The sequence below is a fragment of the Acipenser ruthenus genome, chromosome 4, assembly GCF_902713425.1.
Source record: "Acipenser ruthenus chromosome 4, fAciRut3.2 maternal haplotype, whole genome shotgun sequence".
NCBI lineage: Eukaryota > Metazoa > Chordata > Actinopteri > Acipenseriformes > Acipenseridae > Acipenser > Acipenser ruthenus.
Window position 1 is genome coordinate 58,175,996 of NC_081192.1, and position 23,129 is coordinate 58,199,124.

The window sequence follows — 23,129 nt, forward strand, 5'->3', positions numbered from 1 at the left end:
TTAAGCCCTTCATGAACTGAGTTTGCAGTCTCTTTTCATTTCTGAAATACAGGGAATTTAGGTTTTTTTTGTTAGAAATACTGTATGTGACAATAAAAAGGCAGTATGTACATTGGTGCCCATAACAATGACACCCTACTATTTTTTTTAATGCAAAATCCTGCAATTCACATTTATTTCATAATAACATATGGATGTAATTCTTATCAACACTATTAGTTGTCAGTTCTGCTAGAAACTGTTGGATAGAAATGTGAAATTTAAATATATATTTTAAAAGGATTATTTGTATATGTTTTTAATAAATAATAAATAATACAAAGTGACAGTTAAACATCATCATACAGTCAAATAACCATCTACAGTAAAAGCATCCCTTAACAGTGGTAATATGTAAAGTGATTTTAGCATGGGGAACTGTGAAGTACAGTTTTACCGCAACCTGCTCGTGGACATTTTCACATAGTCTGTTCTGTAACTGATACAGGCTGCCCAAGTCTTTGGAAAAGCACGAGAAGAATGTGTTTTTCCTGACTAACAAGATTGCTGAATCCTTGGCTGGTCCCAGCTATAGTGTGGATAGGCTCTCCGTGCCTTACATACCCCAAGTGACAGGTAAGAAACTAATAACTGACGGGCATATAAACATATATATAACTATGAATTATATAGTTACATTATTTCAGTGGCTTATACTGGAAAATACTATATGCACACTAAGTGTTAGTAGTCAGTTTTGTTGAGTGGAATTATCTTATCTGGAAAATAACTGCTTGTCACATTGAGTTCTATTTCCTGACCTTAATACAGATATGCAGTTTGTTAATATATTTTTTACTTTTTTCTTAATTTTTTGCAAAAAATATTTATTGTCACCTTAGCTTCTATTCTTTACTTTTGAATCGGGGGGGGGGGTGCGAGGCAGGGGTGCGCTAGTGCTGATCACAAAAACCTGAGAATACAAAAATGCAGTCACTCCATTGAGCTCACTTACTCTTTAGCTTCTCACAATCAGATGGGAGTACTCCATATGCGCCCTCTTCAAGTGTGGCTCAATGCCTTCCGGCTACATCCCAAACGCGACAGACACCGTCGGCTGACCTGTCTCTCGTGTATGCTGGGATGCCATGCGCTGATGGAGGCAGACCTCTCACATGCACTAAGGTGTAACGATGTGAGTGATCCACAGCCGTCAGGTGTTGACGACAGACTTAGGTTGGGGTGCAATCTGGGCAGGCAGGGGAGTCTGCGGGTCCTGGAAAGGCCGTTGGACATTCCTGCATGTAAATGCGCTGGCGCTGCATCACATAGCCTTCAAATTGTACCTGGGCACAACGGAACCTGTTATCTCTCCGGGATGTTCATCTTCCCAGAGTGGCGATTGGGCAGCAGATCTCCTCTCGAGGAAGGGAGGGAGGGGGAGGGAGGGTCCCCACCCGTCAGAATGGTGACTCCACCCACAAGTGGTAGTGTGCATATGGGAAGGCCAGGGTCCATCTCTTTGCCATGGCGGAGACAACTCACTGCCCCCATATGGTTCTCCCTCCACCGCTGCAGCGGTCCACTAGGGGTCGATGCCCTAGCCCACGAGTGGCCCAGGATGCTCTTGTATGCATTCCTGCCAATACCATTGCTCCCGGTCTTCTTAGAGGTGATAGTTCTCCTGGTTGCCCACAGATGGCCCAGGAGAATCTAGTTTTCGACCCTTTGCCAGATATTGCAAGGCTAGCCATGGGAGATCCCGCAATGCCTGGAACTCCTCAGTCAGACGTGAGGCACTCTCTGGCATTCTGAACCGGACACCTATGAGTCTGGCCCCTGAACGGGACCATCTGTTTGCCTTAGGGCTCTCAAACCCGGTCGTCAGTACACTGCAGAATGCTAGGGCCTCCTCCACAAGGTCATTGTACGCCTACAAATGGAGGTATTTTCAAGGTTAGTGTCTGACCAGGGGTCATGACTCTATATCTTGCCCTATAGCGTTCATTTTACAATTCTTGCAAGAACTGCTAGAGGTGGGAAAATCCCCTTCTCCATTGAAAGTGTACTTAACAGCCATATCTGCATGCCATGTCCCCGTGGACTCTGTGTCCCCAGGCGCTCGTGTCCTGGCGACCCGTTTTCTCAAGGGAGCTCGCCGGTTATGTCCTCCTCGATTGGAGTCTAGATGTGGTACTGGAGGCTCTCACAAAGGCCTCATTTGAGCCTATGCATTCCATAGAGTTGAAGTATCTCTCTGTGAAGACAGCCTTTTTGTTAGTAATCACCTCTGCAAAGCGAGTTAGGAAGCTACAGGCTCTGTCGGTGCACAGCTCCTGTATGCATGTTTGGGACGATGGAAACAGGGTGTCATTACGTATGAACCCTGCTTTCCTCCCTAAGGTGGTTACGGTTTTCCACTTAAATCAGTCAGTGGAACTAGAGGCTTTCCATCCCCCTCCGTTTTCTTCGGTGGAGGATCGGAGACTAAAATCCCTCTGCCTGATTCGGGCATTGAGATGTTATGTTAGCAGAACATCTCAATTGAAAGGGAACGTTAGGTTACGGATGTAAAAGAGGAAGTGAGCTCCGTGGAGTGACTGTCTGTTCCCTCAGGAAGCTCTGATATAGAATGCTTACTGAATACCTGACCTGTGGCAGGCATATCCCAAAAGTATTGGTTGGTGGTCATCTTCTCTTTCAGGAAACCAGGGTTACATCTGTAACCTAACATTTTTCAATCTAAAATTATATGTAAGGGTACAAGTATGTCACATTATATGTAAGGGTACAAGTATGTCACAGCTTTTACGGAACCTGTGAAAATAGGAAGTGAGCAGTCTTTTGAATTGGCAGCAGTGCAAAGTTAAAGCTGTTAGCAAACATAAAATAAAGGTGAATACTTACACAAAACTACAAAGAAGTGGCCAGGTTAAGTTCTAAACTATCAGAGCAATATCCCAAACAATTTCATGAAAGCCGAGGGAGCCACTATAAGGAGAAAAACCTTTTCAAATTAACCAAAGCCTTTTGTACAGAAATGTTTCTCTGCATACCCTTGACAATGCAAAACCTAAAGGGAGGATGGTTTACAGTTTTGGAGAAGAAACCCTGATTTGCAGCTCTTGCAGTAGCTGCCCTGCGGTTCTGAATAGTACCTGTAACATTGTGCTCAGGGATGACAGACTTTGCATCAAAAGTTAACTTTTAATGTACATCTTTTATACGTTTAAATAGACATTAATTAAATAATATATATATATATATATATATATATATATATATATATATATATATATATATATATATATATATATATATATATATACAGGTTAAAGAAGGATTTTTAAGCCTTGATACAATTGAGACATGGATTGTGTACTGTATGTGTGCCATTCAGAGGGTAAATGGGCAAGACAAAAGATTTAAGTGCCTTTGAACGGGGTATGGTAGTAGGTGCCAGGCGCGCCAGTTTGAGTGTGTCAAGAACTGCAACGCTGCTGAGTTTTGCACGCTCAACAGTTTCCCGTGTGTATCAAGGATGGTCCACCACCCAAAGGACATCCAGCCAACGGCAGGCCAGTGGTCGAAAACGGCTCATTGATGATAGACGCCAAAGGATGCTGACACGAATTGTGCAGAGCAACAGACGAGCTACAGTTAGTCAACTGACAGTCCACTACAACATTGGTGCCGAAAGACCCATAAAAGAATGTACAACGTATCGTACCTTGACACGAATGGGGTATGGCAGCTGACGACCTAACAGAGTTCCACTTCTTTCAGCAAAACACAAGAAACTGCAGTTGCAGTGGGCTAAGGAACGAAAACACTGGACACTGGAGGATTTGAAAAACATTGCCTGGTCTGATGAGTCCCGGTTCCTGCTGTTTCACACTGAAGGGAGGACTAGGGTATGGAGAAAACCACATGAGTACATGCATCCATCATGCCGCGTGTCAACATTGCAGGCTGGTGGTGGTGGTGTGATGGTGTGGGGTGTGTTTTCATGGCACACATTGGGCCCCTTGATAAAAGTGGAGCAATGTTTCAATGCCACAGGATATCTGAACATCATTGCCAATCGTGCATCCCTTCATGGCAGCAGTGTATCCATCTGCTAATGGATTTTTTCAGCAGGATAATGCCCCATGCCACAAGGCTAGGATTGTCCAGGAATGGTTCCACGAACATGACATTGAATTCAGCTTACTGCAGTGGCCTGCCCAGTCACCAGATCTCAATCCAATTGAGCGTCTGTGGGATGAGATGGAACGAGCTATTCGGAGTAGAGATCCACTACCAGCCAACTTGACACAACTGTGGGAAGCATTGGAGTCAACATGGGCGAGCATCCCAGTGGAACGCTTTTGACACCTTTTAGAGTCCATGCACTGACGAATTGAGGCTGTTCTGAGGGCAAAAGGGGGTGCAACTCAATATTAGGAAGGTGTTCCTAATGTTTTGTACACTCAGTATATATATATATATATATATATATATATATATATATATATATATATATATATATATATATATATGTATATATATATATATATATATATATATATATATATATATATAATATACAGTGCCGTGAAAAAGTATTTGCCCCGTCTGATTTTCAGCATTTTTGCACATGTTTGTATTTGGTCAGATTTTTTTGTGGGTTGTAGTAGTATATAGAGGGAGTCTGAGAGAAAAAATGACACCAAAGTTTGGTGCTTCTTTCATTTGTTTGGTGTGCAAGGTAATCAAACATGCAATATTCAGGTGTGAAAAAGTTATTGCCCCCCTAGTTAACTCAACCCAATTAAAGGGATAATTAGGGTCAGCTGTTTGAGTACTTTGGTTAACAACCAGGCCTGCCCAATATAAATTATTATTATTATTATTTATTTCTTAGCAGACACCCTTATCCAGGGCGACTTACAGTCATAGACAAAAATACATTTCAAGAATCACAGTACAAGTAATAATACAATTAAGAGTAAGATAAATATAATGACTTGGGTTCTGGCAAGTACAAGTATGACGAAATACGATTCAGTAACGGAGCAGATAACAGTGTCAGTGATAGTTACATCACGATATAATTAAGTACAAAATACTACAGATTAAATAACACTTGACAGATTACATTACTCTAAAGTACAGGAGTTAATGCAGTCAAATAGGGGGCAGATAAGCGCAAGTAAAGCACATTTAGGGAAGAGTGATAAGTGGCCAGGGGAAAAAAAGAGGAGTTCTGCAGGTGCTGTCTGAAGAGGTGAGTCTTGAGGAGGCGTCGGAAGGTGGTCAGGGACTGGGCAGTCCTGACATCTGTAGGAAGGTCATTCCACCACTGTGTGGCGAGGGTGGAGAAGGAGCGGGCTCTGGAGGCAGGGGAGCGTAGAGGAGGTAGAGCCAGTCTTCTATTATTATTATTAATTATTTATTCGCAGACGCCCTTATCCAGAGCGACTTACAATCGTAAGCAAATACATTTCAAAGTGCAGGAGGAGCCGAGAGGTTGAGTGGGGGTGTAGGGAGAGATAAGGGTCTGGAGGTAGCTGGATGCAGTCTGGTCAAGGCATCTGTAAGCTAGTACAAGAGTCTTGAACTGGATGCGAGCGGTGATCAGGAGCCAGTGGAGTGAGCGGAGCAGTGGAGTTGCGTGGGAGAAGCGAGGCAGAGAGAACACCAAGCGAGTTGCAGAGTTCTGGATGAGCTGGAGCGGACGGGTGGTGGACGCAGGGAGGCCAGCCAGGAGGGAGTTGCAGTAGTCTAGGCAGGAGAGTACCAGGGCCTGGACCAGGAGCTGGGTGCGTAGTTTGTGAGGAAGGGTCGGATTCTTCGTATGTTGCTCAGGAAGAATCGGCAAGTGCATGCCAGAGTGGAGATGTGCTGGGAATAAGAGAGACAAGGGTCCAGGGTGACTCCGAGGTTCTTAGCTGAGGAGGAGGGAGAGAGTGTGGTAGATTCCAGAGGAACGGAGATAGAGAGATCAGAGGAGGGGGAGGAGGAGGAGGGAAAGAAAAGGAGGTCAGATTTAGAGAGGTTGAGTTTGAGGTGATGCGACTGCATCCAGGAGGAGATAGCAGACAGACAGGTAAAGATACGGGAGGGGATGGTGGAGTCAGAGGTGGGGAAGGAGAGGAAAATCTAAGCATCATCAGCATAGAAATGGTATGAGAAACCATAGGATGCGATGAGGGGGCCCAGGGAGCGGGTGTAGAGAGAGAACAGGAGAGGACCCAAGACTGACCCTTGGGGGACTCCTGTTGAGAGAGGGCGAGGTGTGGAGGTTGCTCCACACCAGGTTACCTGGTTGGAGAGGTAGGAGGAGAACCAGGCCAGAGCAATGTCAGAGATTTCCAGGTCAGCGAGAGAGGATAGTAGAATAGAGTGATCGACAGTGTCAAAGGCAGCAGAGAGGTCGAGGAGAATTAGGACAGAGGAGAGAGAGGCAGCTCAGGCAGAGTTTAGTGAGTTGGTGACAAACAGGAGGGCAGTTTCAATGGAGTGAGCAGAGCGGAAGCCAGATTGGAGAAGGTCGAGCAGAGAGTGGTTGGACAGGAAAGCAGAGAGCTGGCGGTGGAGGGGCGAGCAGGTCGGGAGGTGAGGGGACAGAGGGAGTCGAGGGAGGAGAAGAGGGAGAAGAAGAGGGTGGAGGTAGCAGAGTCTACAGAGTTGTGAGAAGGAGTCTATAGGAGGGAGGTGAGAGAGAGCAGTGGAGGCAAGGACAAAGGGAGAGAGAGAGCGTAGGTTACGGCGAGAGGTGACAGTGGGGGTAGGAGGAGCAGGGAGAGAGGGGAGAGACAGAGAAAAAGAGATGAAATAGTGATCAGAGCGGTCCAGGGGGGGTGACAGAGAGGGTGGAGGGGCAGCAGGCCCTGGAGAAGGTGAGGTCCAGTTGACAGCCAGCTTTGTGGGTAGGAGGGGATGGAGAGAGACAGAAGTTGAAGGAGTGAAGGAGAGGAAGGAATCCGGCAGAGTGGCTGAGGTTGGAGAGATGGATATTGAAATCACCTAATAGGACAGTTGGGGTAGACAGAGAGGGGAGGGAGGAGAGTAGACAGTCGAGTTCATCGAGAAAGTGAGCGAGAGGTCCAGGGGGACGGTACAGTACAATTAGCAGGAGTTGACAGGGAGAGGTTAGTTGGACGGCATGAAATTCAAAGGTATTAACAGAGAGTGATGAGAGGTTGGAGGGGACAGAAAAGAGTAAGGAGCGAGAGAGGAGAAGATCAGTCCCACCTCCCCGTCCAGTGAGATGCGGGGTATGGGACAGGACATAGAGAGAGGACAGGGCGGCAGGAGTTACAGTGTTATCAGGGGACAGCCAGGTTTCAGTGAGAGCAAGGAAATCGAGAGAGATGTGGGAGGCAAAGGCAGAAATGAAATCAGCTTTGTTAGCAGAAGAGTGACAGTTCCAGAGTGCTCCAGAGAGTGTGCAGATGGGGGGGAGAGGCAGAGGGATGAGGTTAGAGGGGTTGGAGGAGCAGCAGCGGAGAGAGGGCAGAGGACGAGGGCGAGAGGACAGACACGAAAACCAAACACTGCATTCCACAGTAAGAACCTCATACCAACGGTCAAGCATGGTGGTGGTAGTGTCATGGTTTGGGGATGCTTTGCTGCATCAGGACCTGGACACCTTGCCATCATTGAAGGAACCATGAATTCTTCTCTGTGTCAGAGAATTCTACAGGAGAATGTCAGGCCATCCATCCGTGAGCTGAAGCTGAAGCGCAGCTGGGTCATGCAGCAAGACAATGATCCGAAACACACAAGCAAGTCTACATCAGAATGGTTGAAGAACAAGAAATTTAAAGTTTTGGAATGGCCTAGTCATAGTCCAGACCTAAACCCCATTGAGATGTTGTGGCAGGACCTGAAACCAGCAGTTCATGCTCGAAAACCCACAAATGTCACTGAATTGAAGCAGTTCTGCATGGAGGAGTGGGCCAGAATTCCTCCACGGCGCTGTAAGAGACTAATCGATAACTACAAGAAGCATTTGGTTGCACTTATTGCTGCTAAAGGTGGCGTAACCAGTTACTGAGTCTAAGGGGATGATTACTTTCAAATGCACTTTTAAGTGTTTCAAATTTTTGTGTTATTTGTTCACTCATGGTCCCTTTTCTCTAATATTAGGTTTTGGTTGAAGATCTGATAACATTCAGTGTCAAAAATATGCAAAAATATACAGTGCCTATAGAAAGTCTATACCCCCTTAAATTTTTTCCACATTTTGTTGTCAGTGCCTCAGAGTTTCATGCATTTAAATGAGGATTTTTTCCACTTATCTACACACCCATTACGGAAGCGTCCTAGTGCCAATGAAAAAAAAAAAAATGAAAAAAAAATCTCCTAGCTAGGAGAAAAAAAGTCCTACGTAGGAGGGATGGGGTAAAAGCCGGAACGGCCCGGAACGGTACTTTAATGAATTCAATTGCTTTAAAAAACAGCATAGAAAGTTACACACACGTGAGGAGAATATTTTAATAATCAGAAACGATTAGTAACGTGCTGCCATTAACCCGTTCCGGGCCAGAACCCTCTTTTTATCACCAAAAACCTCCCGGAACACTGGGTTCCGAAGCTTCAAAGACGACGAAAATTATATACACAATACAACTGAGTGTGGACATCATAACACTATTGAGAAAACCCACCGAACCGACCTTTAACTGCCCGTTCCGTGCAATAAACAGCTGTATAGACAAAACCACCCGGAACACGAGGTTCCAAAGCTGCACAGAGTATGAAAATGATACACACAATACAACTAAGTGAGGACCTCATAACACTATTGAGAAAACCCACCGAACCGACCTTTAACTGCCCATTCCGGGCAATAAAACAGTGTATTTATTTTGTTTGTATATGATCTCTCTCTCTCTCTCTCTCTCTCTCTCTCTCTCTCTCTCTCTCTCTCTCTCTCTCTTTTTTGTTCTTCTTACTTACAATGATAAAGTATTTAAATGTATTTAACATATTCATATATGTACATAGGCTATATTTGATACAAAATTGATACAATGCAATTCAGTGCAAAGGCAAGCAAACACACTATCTTACAATTAGGTAGTTTACAACATGTAAGGAAAAACGAGCAAACAAAGCAAAACAGTTTAGATTTTAATATTATGCAGGGTGACTTCAAATACAGAAACCTTGATGCATTCTCCATTTTCTTCTTCAAAAAAATTAATTTGTTTTTACATTGTGTGTCATATGCATAAATAAATAAATAAAATAAAATAAACAGAATAAACAAACTAACATGTTTGTGCTTAATTTGGGAACCTACTGTCTGAATACGAGAGAGAAATGAAACAATGTATTCTTGCTCTAAATGAGTTGCTGCAATATTAAACTATGTAACAGTGTAATGCCTGAGAAAGCACGACTGAACCCTTGAAACAATGTATCGAATTGGGCTTTGTATCGAATTGAAGTATTTGGCTGAAACGCTGCAACTAACAGATAGTACTAGTTTGTGCAATATGAGAATTGAAACGAAATTGTGTTTTAAATAAATTTGACTATTTTACATCCCTGGCATTTTTATTGTGTGTTTGTGTTGTACTTGGTCAAGACCTTATCCTCTGACCCAGATGAAAGAACCTGGTGCTAACAACCTCAAATCTTTAACTTAACTTAACTTTAACTTGAATGCATCAAGGTTTCTGTATTTGAAGTCACCCTGCATAATATTAAAATCTAAACTGTTTTGCTTTGTTTGCTCGTTTTTCCTTACATGTTGTAAACTACCTAATTGTAAGATAGTGTGTTTGCTTGCCTTTGCACTGAATTGCATTGTATCCATTTTGTATCAAATATAGCCTATGTACATATATGAATATGTTAAATACATTTAAATACTTTTTTTATCACTGTAAGTAAGAAGAACAAAAAGATTGTGCAAAAAATAAATGTTGTTTTACTGTTGCAGCTATATATACGTGTTATTTTTATTTTTTAATCACATATATGTTACAGTTAGGGGCTACCAGCAATTCTAAACAATTCAAGAGAGAGAGAGAGAGAGAGAGAGAGAAGATCATATACAAACAAAATAAATACACTGTTTTATTACCCGGAACAGGCAGTTAAAGGTCGGTTCTGTGGGTTTTCTCAATAGTGTTATGAGGTCCTCACTTAGTTGTATTGTGTGTATCATTTTCATACTCTGTGCAGCTTTGGAACCTCGTGTTCCGGGCGGTTTTGTCTATACAGCTGTTTATTGCACGGAACGGGCAGTTGAAGGTCGGTTCAGTGGGTTTTCTCAATAGTGTTATGAGGTCCTCACTTAGTTGTATTGTGTGTATAATTTTCGTCATCTTTGAAGCTTCGGAACCCAGTGTTCCGGGAGGTTTTTTGGTGATAAAAAGAGGGTTCTGGCCCGGAACGGGTTAATGGCAGCACGTTACTAATCGGTTCTGATTGTTAAAATATTCTCCTCACGTGTGTGTAACTTTCTATGCTGTTTTTTAAAGCAGTTGATTTCATTAAAGTACCGTTCTGGCTCGTTCCGGCTTTTACCCCATCCCTCCTACGTAGGACTTTTTTCTCCTAGCTAGGAGATTTTTTTTTTCTTTTTTTTTTTTTTCATTGGCACTAGGACGCTTCCGTACACCATACTGCACACTGTTAAGGGGAAAAAAGTTTTTATTGAGAAAAAGATTATATATTAAAAATACAAAACTGAAAGATCATAATTGGATAAGTCTCCACCCCCCTGAGTTAATACTTGTTGGAAGCACCTTTGGCAGCAATTACAGCTGTGAATCTGTTGGGATAGGTCTCTACAAACTTTGCACACCTAGATTTGGCAATATTTGACCATTCTTCTTTAAAAACTGTTCAAGCTCTGTCAAGTTCCTTGGGGAGCACTGATGGACAGCAATCTTCAAGTCATGCTACAAATTTTCGATTGGATTTAGGTCAGGGCTCTGACTGAGCCACTCAAGGACATTTACCTTTTTGTTTTTTAGCCACTCCAGTGTAGCTTTGGCTTTGTGCTTTGGGTCGTTGTCATGCAGAAAGGTGAACTTTCGTCCCAGTTTCAGCTTTCTTGCAGAGGGCAGCAGGTTTTCCTCAAGGACTTTTCTGTACTTTGCTCCATTCATTTTCCCTTCTATTCTGACAAGTGCCCCAGTCCCTGCCAATGAGAAACAGCCCCATAACATGATGCTGCCACCACCATGCTTCACAGTAGGGATGGTGTTCTTTGGGTGATGCGCTGTATTGGGTTTGTGCCAAACATAACGCTTTGCATTTAGGCCAAAAAGTTCCATTTTAGTTTCGTCAGACCACAAAACTTTTTGCCACATGGCTACAGAATCTCCTGAGTGTTTTTTTGCATACTTAAAACAGGATTCAAGGTGGTCTTTCTTGAGTAAAATACAGGCCAGATTTGTGGAGTGCTTGGGATATTGTTGTCACATGCACACTTTGAGCAGTCTTGGCCCTAAAAGCCTGTAGCTCTTGCAAAGTTGCCATTGACCTTTTGGTAGCCTCTCTGATCAGTCTCCTTCTTGCTCGGTCTTCCACTTCTTAATCGTCTTGACCGTGCTCCAAGGGATATTCAAGGCCTTTGATATTTTTTTATACCTATCCCCTTTTACAACTTTGTCCCGGAGTTCTTTTGAAAGCTCCTTGTTGCTCATGGATGAGTCTTTGCTTTGAAATGCACTACCCAGCAGAGGAAACCTACAGGAACTGCTGAATTTATCCTGAAATCATGTGAATCACTGCAATTTAACACCGGTGGAGGCCACGTAACTTGGTGTGTGATTTTGAAGGCGATTAGTTGTAGCCGTGATCATTCTGTGACATCGTCTACTTTTAGCTGTGACTGTGCTGTGATTTTTACCATAACCAAATCGTATCCTTCGTTATAATGTTCTCACAGGTCCCCCCCCCTTTTTTTTTTTTTGCTGGTTATCTTTTTTTCACTCAGACAATAGTTTTGCCAACTACGTTTCAACGTAGTATTTTCAGTATATTTGTCATCCAGAACTTTTAACACTTAATCTTTCGAAGTAATTCAATATTTTTGTAATGGTTTGATATGGAAATAAAGTATTTTTGTGTATGACTTTGTATCACGCAATTATTCTCTAGGCGATTTTCGCTCCTTTCAATAAGCACAGAATCAGTAAAAATAAAGACAACAAAAATAGACCAAGGCAAAAGGGAAAAAGGGGTGTTTTTTATTGCATTACACTAAAATAAATAATGGGCCATTCAAAGCTGTGGTTGTTGAAATACTATACTGATGCAAATTGTGTGTTATATTAAACTTAGCTTGTGAACACAGAGTTAGTTTGATACCATACTTTGATACTACCAGCTGTGGGTCTGTTGTTTTATAGCTAGATACCACAATGTGTCATTGGAGGTCTTATGTAATATCTTGAAACCAATTATAATTAATTTCAGGTCCATAAAGAGCCTGCTATAGATATGTATTCTGCGTAACAGCAATTAAGAAATTATTTCTTGAAATCGATTACGCCCTGCATATAAAAAATGTTCTTCATACTAACTTATTTTTTAACTTAAATCTTCATCTTGTAAGTGACTGATCAATTAATTTCACAGTACAGTTTACCAGTAGTGTCAGGGTGCAGCAGTGAAAAAGGCGCCCCTTCTGCTGCACCCTGATACATGCTGTTAAACTGTTATGTTCACTGTGAAATCAATTATTTATTGATCAGGCACTAAGTAGATGAAAATGAATGTTTAAAAATACTTGCATAAGACAAATATCAATAAAATTTGGGCTTTATGCTGTGCAAAATTGATTTTCCTGTATTAATTTCTTAATAACCTTTACTAGGAATAAATCCTTTGATGTAATGCGCGCATGTCTCTCTTCTAGTATGAAATAATAACTGGGAAAGTTGATCTTCCAGCTGGAATACATTGCGATTATTTTTGGTATGTGTAATCTTTACAGATGAAGACAAGCATTCCAGAAGGAAAAGTATTGTGGACACTGTATCAATCCAGGTTGACATCCTCTCTGGTAACAATCAACCGGACAAGGTAATGTGGTGATTTTATTTTATTTTAATATTGAGCTTGAATTACTAACATTAATTTGCAGTACTGTAAAAAGGCAGTTTGCATCTGTTTTCTGGAGCAATGTTTGCTTCTGACCGCAACCATATTTACTAAGACTCTGTGCATATGAATAAGCTCCCTTCATTGCGGCTCCCCTGAAAGTGCGGTCATCTTCAAAAGGTGAAGCTGCATTAGTTTATGAATGTGTTAATCAGGATGGCCTGCTTAATTAGTAATCGTTGCTAAGTTTCTTTTGCTCTCAAATTGCTAAACGTAATGATACCTGCAACCCCTTGATGTGAGCGCAACACTTTACTTCATGTGAAGATCTACAATTATTTATTACTGTTTATGTTTATTTACATTTTTTATATAGTTTTATATATTTTTCATGTTTACTATCTATTAAAGTATTATGAATTAAGACAAGTGTAGTTTATACATACATTCTAATGCAATCAATTACACATCAAATGTGTTATTTTTGCTTCTAGCTGGGACTACAAATATTGATAGAAATAAAATATGTGTGAGAATGAGCTTGGCCAACCACCACTGATCATCTCAAAACCCGTCATAAGTATGATTTATGGGATTTACTTGAATCATCACAGAATTACAAAATGGACATTAACATTTCATTAAACATCTATTGGGTTAATCTAGTTAATCCTTATATGATATTACTGGGACAAATGCTTGTCAAAAACTGGTTCAGTTTCAAGTATGAAATGTAACCATTACCAAATGGGTATTTAACTCCTGAAGACCAGAAACCTGAAAATCGTATACCAACGCTGCTCAGCGAGCCTGTGACGCAGTCGTGGCTCCACCCCCGACAGCACAAAAGGACTGTGCTCACAGATCTCATGGCCATTTTTCCTTTCAAGACTGACTTGTTCAGATAAGTACATTGTTGCTTCTATGTGTATATATTTCACATTTATTGGGGTTTTACACAAATTACATCTTTAAACTAGCTACTGTAATAGTTTTTACTAATTACGTGTATTGTGTACACTGCAGCCTGTTTATTGTTACGGCGCGAGTCACTGCTTCCCAGGGATCAAGCATGATAAGTCGGCTGACTTTGTGCTCTCCCCCCAGGCTGCATAGCTCTTGCTGGAGCTTATTTTATTTCTCATTTTTGTGTGTTTTCTGTTTTATAGACATATACGTGCAGGCCTATCTGCAAAGTGGTGCTAAGCACACGTGCAGCAAGAGCAGCTGCTGGGCTCAGCAGCACTGCACAGGATCGAGATACTCGCATCAGTTGTTGTTGCTTGCAATTTATCCACAGTATCTTGATGCCGTTTTGGTGAAAGCTTTTAGCATCACCATTGTGAAGGCTGTTAGTCCATTCTAACCAGCAGGCTTCCCTAAGTCATGTGTGTGGTACTGACCGAGTGGTTTTGCCAGTGGCTTTTACAGGTGGGCATCCATGTACGTTGCCACCTGTGGTTACTACAAACCGGTGGAACTGTACTGAACCAGTACCGAAGCCACCGCTCCGCTCCCGACCCGGTACCATACCAGTACTGACCCGGTGCTAAAGCCACCAAACCGCTACCGAACCGACATTGTACCGACCCAGTTCCAGCCCGCTACTGACCGGTGCTTAGGTCCGGTCTGGTACCAAACTGGTTCCGCTCTGGTCTTGACCCACCTGGTCAGATTGAGCAGATTGAGGCAGCACCTGTACAACTGTACCTGTACACTGCATTGCTTGCTCCTTGCATCATGCCTGGGTTCTATCCCTGTGAGACATGCAAGGCCGGTCTGCCTATTGAGGACAAGCGCGGTAGTTGCTCTTACTGTCTGGGACCAGAACACGCCAAGGAGACACTGATTAATCATGGCTTCTGTGAGTTTTGTGCCCCATTCTCCAAGCACATGCTTGAGAAACAGCTTCCCGCAGCTCTAAGCTCAGCGCTCTTCCCCATCACCCTCTCTTGAGAGGTGGCTGCTTCCTCACCCATGGCTCTGTGCCAAGGGAGAGTGGATGATGCACCTGGAAAAGTAATCCAAGCAGGGAACCATCCTTACGGTCTTCGTTATCCTCCTCGAGCTCTGCCTCTCCATCCCCTCCCCCTGTGGAAGAGGAAGAAAAGTCACCATTCCAGGCGATCGGCAGACCGGAGCAGATGGAAAGGCTTTGGGCAGCTGTTTCCCACCAGTGAACCGTTCTCCCTGAATTACGGCAGAAACGTTTGGCGCCACCTGCCCCGCATGTCCACTTGGGGCTCCATGGGGCTGCAAACACTGATTGGCCACAAGAGGGCAGACTGTCCATTGCCACCTCTGAGTAGGTGGGTGAACAGGAGCTGGCGTTCCCATTTGAGGATGTAAACTCTGATAGCACGTCCCCTGCAGTTAAGCTCTTCCTGTCGGCAGGGCTTATGCCGCTAATCAAAAGGGCCACTGCAATCTTGCCAGTGCCCTGGCCTAAAGCAGGGAAAAAAAGGCAGTCGATTTTCGACAATGAGCCTACCACCTCTCACATATCCACCCATTCCTGGGACCATCTGGCAACAGCTCCTGCTAGACGCCCTATATAGGGTGCATAATGAGGAGAAGCTGGGCCTGGCTGGTTGAGCCTCTATTGCCGTCTTGGTCTATTGTGCCTAATTTAGCACTCCTATCCAAGGACACTGCCGGGTCTCTGAGGTCATCCTTTCATTTCGGGCAGTGCATCTGCCGGGATGATGAAATGGGCTTCAGACCCCCCTTTTCAAGGGGAGTACCCAGCAGCTCAGACTGGAGGCTTCACCCGAGGTGGTGAGCCTCATCTGGGAGAGGTGCAGGAGAGCAGAGATAAACCTCTTTGCCTCCCAGGAATCAACCCACTGTCCCCTCTGGTTCTCCATATTAAGAGGCAGGGAGACGCTGGGAATAGATGCCTTGGCACACCAGTTATATGCCTTCCCATCGCTCGCTTTGCTCCCGCTGTGTCTGAAGGAGATCAGGCAGGACCGGGCCAAGGTGCTCTAAGTAGCCCCATAATGGACCAGGAGAACCTGGGTTTTGACCCGCGGAGACTGCTGGCAGCTCTGGGTCTGGCTCCTGAATGGCTGCATTTGAGCCGTCTGGGACTTTCCAACAGGGTTTGACACTCTACAGAATGCATAGAAGAGTGAGATGACCCCTTTTTGGGCGAGAGGATAATCCCCCTCTATGTTAAAGGTCTATCTGGCAGCTATTCAGCTTGCCATGTCAAGACTGACTCTCTTCCCAGGAGCTCACTTTCTGGCAGGACAATTTTTAAAAGGGGCTTGGTGGCATCAGCCGCCTATAAAGGACATTGTTCCTTGCTGGAGGCTAAACATGGTACTTAATGTACTCATGAAGCCTCCATTTGAACCCCTGCATTCAGCTGCGCTGAAATTGCTATCTTTTAAAGCGGCTTCTTCCTGGCTATCACCATTCTCTATTATGAAAGCCTGATTATTTTTTTTTACAGAGGCCAGGACATGGTCACGCTCCGTACCATTCCTGCCGCCTTGCCAAAGACTAACTCGGATTTCCATGTTAACCAGTCTGTGGAATTGGAGGCTTCCATCCACCTTCTTCCAGACTGACAGGGAGCGACACCTCCATAATCTCTGCCCAGTGCGGGCCCTGGCGTATTATGTTGACAGGACAAAAAAATGTTGGAGGCAGTCTGAACAGTTTTTGTCTGCTATTGGGAACTAGAGTGTTAAGGGTGGCTTCTCAGTCAACCCTTACAACACAGGCATAGAGGTGAAAAATGTCTCTCAATATTTTCGCTCTAGCTACTTGTTACTCGTTATTGTTATTGTTATTCGGTAATGGCTACATTTTGTAAATGAAAGGGAACGTTTCCCTAAAATAGAAATGTAACCATTAACCTTCAAGGTCGCTGCATCCAGTCCCTTTGTGCCGTCGGGGGTGGGGCCACGACTGCGTCACAGGCTTGCTGAGCAGTGTTGGTATACAACTTTCAGGTCAGGAGGTAAATACCTATTCAGTAATAATTACATTTCTATTTCAGGGAACCAGGTTTATGATAATAACCAACCATTTTTCTTCTTTGTTCTGGGCTAGACCTACATTACTTGTAAATGATGTTCGTGTAAAGCTATTTGTTTGTGAAATGTCAGATTTGTATAAATGTTTTAATATCCTTTGCTTGTAAAGGCCAAGTCCTTTGCTTTAAATGTTGAAATGAAATAGTAAAATCTGCAAACTCACCCCTATAATATAATATGTGTAGGACAACATAAAACCATATAAACGATATGCAAAGCATAATGCTTGTTTTTTAAAAATATATACATTTAAGGGTTAATGCTTGATATGCAATGCAACAATATATTTTGTGATAATACATACAGTATGTATGTTTGTATTTCCTTCGTTTGCATTAAACTCTAATTTTGTTCTATATAATTTATCATACTTTCTTACAGACAAGGTTAGCTGAAGAAATAACCTTTGACACACTGAAGAAAGCCATAGGTAAGTGAGAAACTGTGCTGCCTAGAGAACAGCTTTGGCACAAGTACAGGAAGGCTGTAACATATAAGATATATGTCAAAGCAATTCGCCGGAAAATACGTAAATAAAGTATTCATGTATTTTATCTTTTTTTTTGCTTGATGAAAGAAAATCTCCATTCTTGTACACGCCCTCTGATAGTTGTCTGTCAATCTGAATCAAGATCAAGAATAGTGTTTGCTATCAAACAACTGGATGCAGTGTGATTACTGTCAGCAGCTTTATTTCAGCATATAATAACAACAAAGGACGGCACGGTGCTCTCTTCTCTAACAAAGCCAGGAAGGAGGCTTTGAATAAACTTTATGAACATGTTACTGAACAAACGTACTGTCTCACTTATCGTGCCAGTAATAGTGTTTACCATGACAGTATTTCATCATGTGATTCATAAAAGCCATTTACCGTCAATAAACATTACTCATCATGAAATTTGAATAACGTGCCTTTGGAGACCATTTTTTTCATTTTTCTGGTGCCGTTAATTGACCCTTACCGGCATCATAATTACCATGTGCCTCAAACCAGGCAAAGAATGAGATGTGTCTTAATGGTCTAATTTCCTAGCATAATTGATATGTTTAGGAACGTGAATTTAAGCCAATAGTAATAATAAAAAACGTCTGTTTAATTATGCGATAATTAGGTCATTTAAGTATTTGCAACGCATACATTAAATTGCATTATTAACTCATCTGAAAAGGATAGGCTACTTACGGGCTGGAAAACATATAAATCAGGTTAGTAGCCTATTCATTGCTCTGTGGAGAAAATGGAAGGCTTCGATGTGCTTGTGTGGGCTGTACATCAAGAGAAGGGAGATATCTTTGAAGATGATCCTCCCAGAAGAGTGAGAAGACCCCACAGATTTGACCCTCTGGATTACTCTGATCACGTGATTCTAGTAGGTATCCACTTAACAAGAGCACAATTATTCACCCCTGTGGAGAACTAGAACATGAACTGAAGAGTTGAACTGCTAGAAACAAGGCTGCTCCCGTATTAATGAAAGTTACAAACTCACTGCATGATTTGGATTTTGATGTGAGCGAGTTTTTATTGATAACTGTCTGTGCGCAGTTTACTATTTATATTGAAAAATACATATTTGTGTCAAATTGGATTGTATTCTTGTAGGTCTAGTTAGTTATATTTTAGTAACTACAAATAAATTGCAAGAAATATGTAGGGCTTTTGAATCTGATTTCACTATGAAACCGAGTATAGCGTGACAGGCAGGATTTTTCAATCTAGCTGTATTTATTTATTTTAGTTAAAAAGGCTTTTTTTGTACGGTAAGGTATACTGAAGGAGGAACTGAATTTAGATGTATTGTTATTGTATGTTTTGTATTTGAATGAGTTGTGCAGGTATTTGCAAACTGAATAAATACAGTAAAACAACAGTAAAATAAAAACAGTTTTTTTTTTCCACCATTTAACGATGAATTGTATTTTAATGTAACTGTGCAGTGCTGTCTTTCTGTACCATTTGTCATGGTAACATTCAAACTAAAGTTGTAAACATATGAGAAAAATAACCGGAGCTTGCTGATGCTCCAGTGCTTCTATACTTTCTTGTGCACTGGAAAGGAAACATGGTCTAACATTAGAGGATCCTTTTTTCAACCAAATGTAAAATCAAGAATTATGACAAAAATTACATTTCTGGTGGTTACAGTTATTTTTCGTGTACATATCAGCAATATAAAAATGTAATCTTTTTTTTTTTTTTCATCAAAAAGCGTACACTGCCCCTAACCTAACCTATCACTCGCATCCAGGAACTTTTTAGTGGCCATAACGTGATGGTGTAATCAGACGGTGTATGCTGCTGATGTCGTAAGCAGGGGCCCAGTCCATTTGCATACCTCTGACAATTGCTTAGATATAATCTCACAGTAACAATCCGTGACGGTAAATCACATCTAAAATCAGGCTGTAGTTTTATAAATCGTGTGTTAAATACAGCCCAGTATTTTTTTTTTTAACGGCTAGAAATTACTGCCATCTTTTATGCGTATGGGCCATAGACTACTAGATATTTTTAATTACTAAAACTTTTTTAAATTTTTGATTTTGTGAATGGTAGCTTAAATACTGAAACTTGCACAAATACACAAACCTGCACTCAAATCCTAATTAAAAAATAAAAAAGTTATCTGTACAGCTCCATGTAAGTAGAACAGTTTCTTTTAATATCGAGGCATTGTTTAGGCTATTGGAAATACCTACAACGCGACATAGTCCACCGCTGGTATAATGAAGCCTGAAGGCTGCCAGACCACAGATGGAATTGCAAAACGCATTTCTCATGGAATAATGAGGAAATGTTTGTATTCATTTGCAATAAAAACTAGTGCTGCATAAAATCATGAAAAAAACAAGCAGAAAAAGTTTGAATGTGTTTTTTTTTTTTTTTTTTTTTTAACATATCCATTTTCTAATACCAATGGAACCCGACCATGTCCACTAAATCCCCAGTGAAGGATAATAAGCTTAGAGAAGGGCATCTTAATACCACCATACCCTCAAACTCTTTCCAGTATCTGTTTTTTGTATGTAGTAATGCTATTAGTAAATAAATCACCACCTGGTAAGAAAAACTAAAAAATATCAATATTGTTTTAAAAAGAAAACAGGGTTAAAGAATAAGTGGCTTCAATTTTCATTTTCTTAGACATTTCATTTTTTTAGAGCATGTGCCATCTAGTGTCAGTGGCTGCGTTTGCCCCCTAGGGGCCCCATGCAATACTTGATTCTGTGTCCCCTACCAGGGCAGGGCTGCCAGACCAGTATATTTGAAACAATTCCAAGATGTGGAATAACAGTAATTAGCGGTTATAAAAATATAAACACACTGTTTATTAGGTATATGATAGCTTTTGTTGCATACTGCATCTGGTTATTTTGAGTAAATGGACAAACAATTGATTTTAAACTGCGAACAAAAGAAGCTTGTTTATTGCAGCTTTCAACTCACTTTAAAACACAGTGTCTATTGCAAATCTCTGCCTCTCCCCCACTTTGAATCTTACCAATAATAAGCATGATAATAACTCCATATTATCCGATAACAAAATCTACAAAATCTAAAGATGTTGGGGCTCCCGAGTGGCGCATCCAGTAAAGGCGCTCCTCGCAGGATGTGCCCTATAGCCTGGAGATCGCTGGTTCGAATCCAGGCTATGTCACAGCTGACCGTGACCGAGAGTTCCTAGGGGGCAGCGCACAATTGGCTGAGCGCTGCCCGGGTAGGGAGGGCTTAGGGGAATCGGCAGTGGAATCCACGGCTCACCGCGCATCAGCGACCCCTGTGGCCGATAGGGCGCCTGTGGCTCTGCAGCGGAGCCGCCAGATCTGTGTTGTCCTCCGGCACTATAGGTCTGGTAGCATTGCTGTGGATCTGCAGTGCGAAAAATGACGGCTTGGAAGGAGCACGTTTCGGAGGACGCGTGTTTCAGCCTCCGTTTCCTGAGTCGGCGGGGGGGTTGCGAGCGGTGAGCCGGGGATACAGATAATAATTGGGCATGCTAAATTGGGGTGAAAACCGGGGTAAAAATAATTGGCGACGACTAAATTAAAAAAAATAAAAAATAAAAAAAAAATCTAAAGATGTCATCACGTATAATATTATTATTATTATTATTATTATTATTATTATTATTATTATTATTTATGCATTTATTTGACGTATTTAGGGTTTCCAATCATCAAAATACAATGACCAAGAACATTCATTGTATGTCCACGAAAAGCCAGATTTCGTTCTGCCAAGTGACAAACAACGGCTACAAATCTAGTCAGAACATATTCCCAGTACTGTTCCAGCTAAATTAATTCCATTCTGGCTGATCAATAGTAGTGTTGGTGCTCATTCCTACCTGTAGGTTGCGCCATGTTCCCATGTGCATGTGGCTTTGAGTGTTCATGTTCTTTAAGAGTACATGAAAGGCACTGCCAGGCCTTGAAGCCCTCCTTGGAAATACTGCCATCACGTTTACTAAAGAGTGCACAGCAAAAGCAAAACACTGAAAGAAGGAGACTATATAAGCTACGTACTGAAAAAATGTTGTTATGGTTCTTCATGTGCATGTAGTAGTTCTCTTTCGTAAAACGGCGTGCAACGGAGGCTGTATCGTGGAAATTCCATGTCCATAATCTGCTTTGGACATGTTTTTACAATTTCACATCATTGAGCATTGCTTATTTGTTCTGGCCAAAGCGCTGGGTCATTAGATAACATGCTGATATCTGCTGTGCTAGCGGCAGCATGCTGTGTGAGGGCCCTCCTCGGTTTCCACATCATCTGCAGGTGTTTCAGTTCATGGTCCAGTAACATCCTTAGTAGCTGCAGCTGACAACGTACCACTACTAGCATCTTCTTATCGCCTTCCGCTTGCTGTGATGCAAAGAATGATGTTAGTTTAGGGTAAGTTACCACACAATTTGCTTTTTCTTGTGAGTGTTTTCAGCGCCGCTGGGATAATTCCGCTTCATTTTTCTTTTTCACGCTCCTACACTTTGGTAATTAAAGCATAAGCAACGGTCTGCGCTAGAAGATGGGTTAATCTACTTGTTACATATGGGGCTTGTTTTATGCACTGTGAAACTGAATAGGCCTATTATGTTACAAAAATAATCACAACATTTGACATGTCTATCACATGTAAAAAAGATATACCTCATTTTTTTATTTTTTTTTATTTTTTATTTGTTAACACATTTACAGTCTCCAGCATAACCCCCTCTGTTTTTTCGTCGTAATACTCTTGTCAGTATTAGTGATGTCATTTTTTTCCCCACTAATAGTCATGTGTGTTGTGCAGTAGTTGGCAGCAGTCCCCATGCTCCAACTTCTCGAAAAGCGATATGCACTGCGCTTTGGCTTTCTCTCGTTACCAGTGACAAGTAACTGTCACCTTTGTTGTGTTGTCATGTTTTGAATTTGTGCATATTGTTAATAGAATGTAAAGAAAAAACTGTCACCACAGTTGGCTGGGGTCCCCCTCGCTACCTCAGGGCCACATGTGATTGCGTGGTTTGCATGTCCCTAATGCTGCCACTGTCTAGTGTTAGGCCACTTTGGGTCAGGTTTCTTTTTCTGAAAATACACAGCTGTCCACTTTTATGCTGCTGACGCTTAGGAATAGGGCAACAACTAGAACTGAAGAGCAGCTTCTGAACTCAAAAGTCTTAACACAGATTGATCAAAAAATGAAAATGCACGATATTTGAGGAATTACAATGAGAACCACTTAGAATGATTGCATACATCATAAAAAAGGAATACAACTTTAATTTTGAGGCACTTACTTTTTATTGTAGATACTCATATCTGTTTGCGAAGATGTAACATGCGATAATGCCTGAGAAACATTCATTTTCTCAGATACCACTGGAATGGAAGAACAGGAGAAGGAAAAGAGGCGTCAAGTAATCGAAAAGTTCCAGAAAGCTCCATTCGAAGAGATTGCAGCTCAGTGTGAATCTAAGGTAGGAATACACTTCATGTCAGTTGTCTGTAATAAAGATTTGTGTAATTTACATTCAATAAAGTTTATATTTCTCTCT

At 41.9% G+C, this 23,129-nt stretch overlaps 1 protein-coding gene across 3 annotated transcripts in view; it reads left to right on the forward strand.

Moving 5' to 3' along the window:
- The window catches only part of efr3a (EFR3 homolog A (S. cerevisiae)), a 268,889-nt gene that overhangs the window by 234,706 nt on the left and 11,054 nt on the right, over positions 1-23,129 (forward strand). For all 3 annotated transcript variants that reach the window (XM_033998812.3, XM_033998811.3, XM_033998813.3), the window contains exons 19-22: positions 488-615; positions 12,932-13,020; positions 17,469-17,517; positions 22,948-23,051. In XM_033998812.3, the coding sequence (XP_033854703.1) occupies positions 488-615; positions 12,932-13,020; positions 17,469-17,517; positions 22,948-23,051 (370 nt within the window). The remainder of the gene's footprint in view (positions 1-487; positions 616-12,931; positions 13,021-17,468; positions 17,518-22,947; positions 23,052-23,129) is intronic.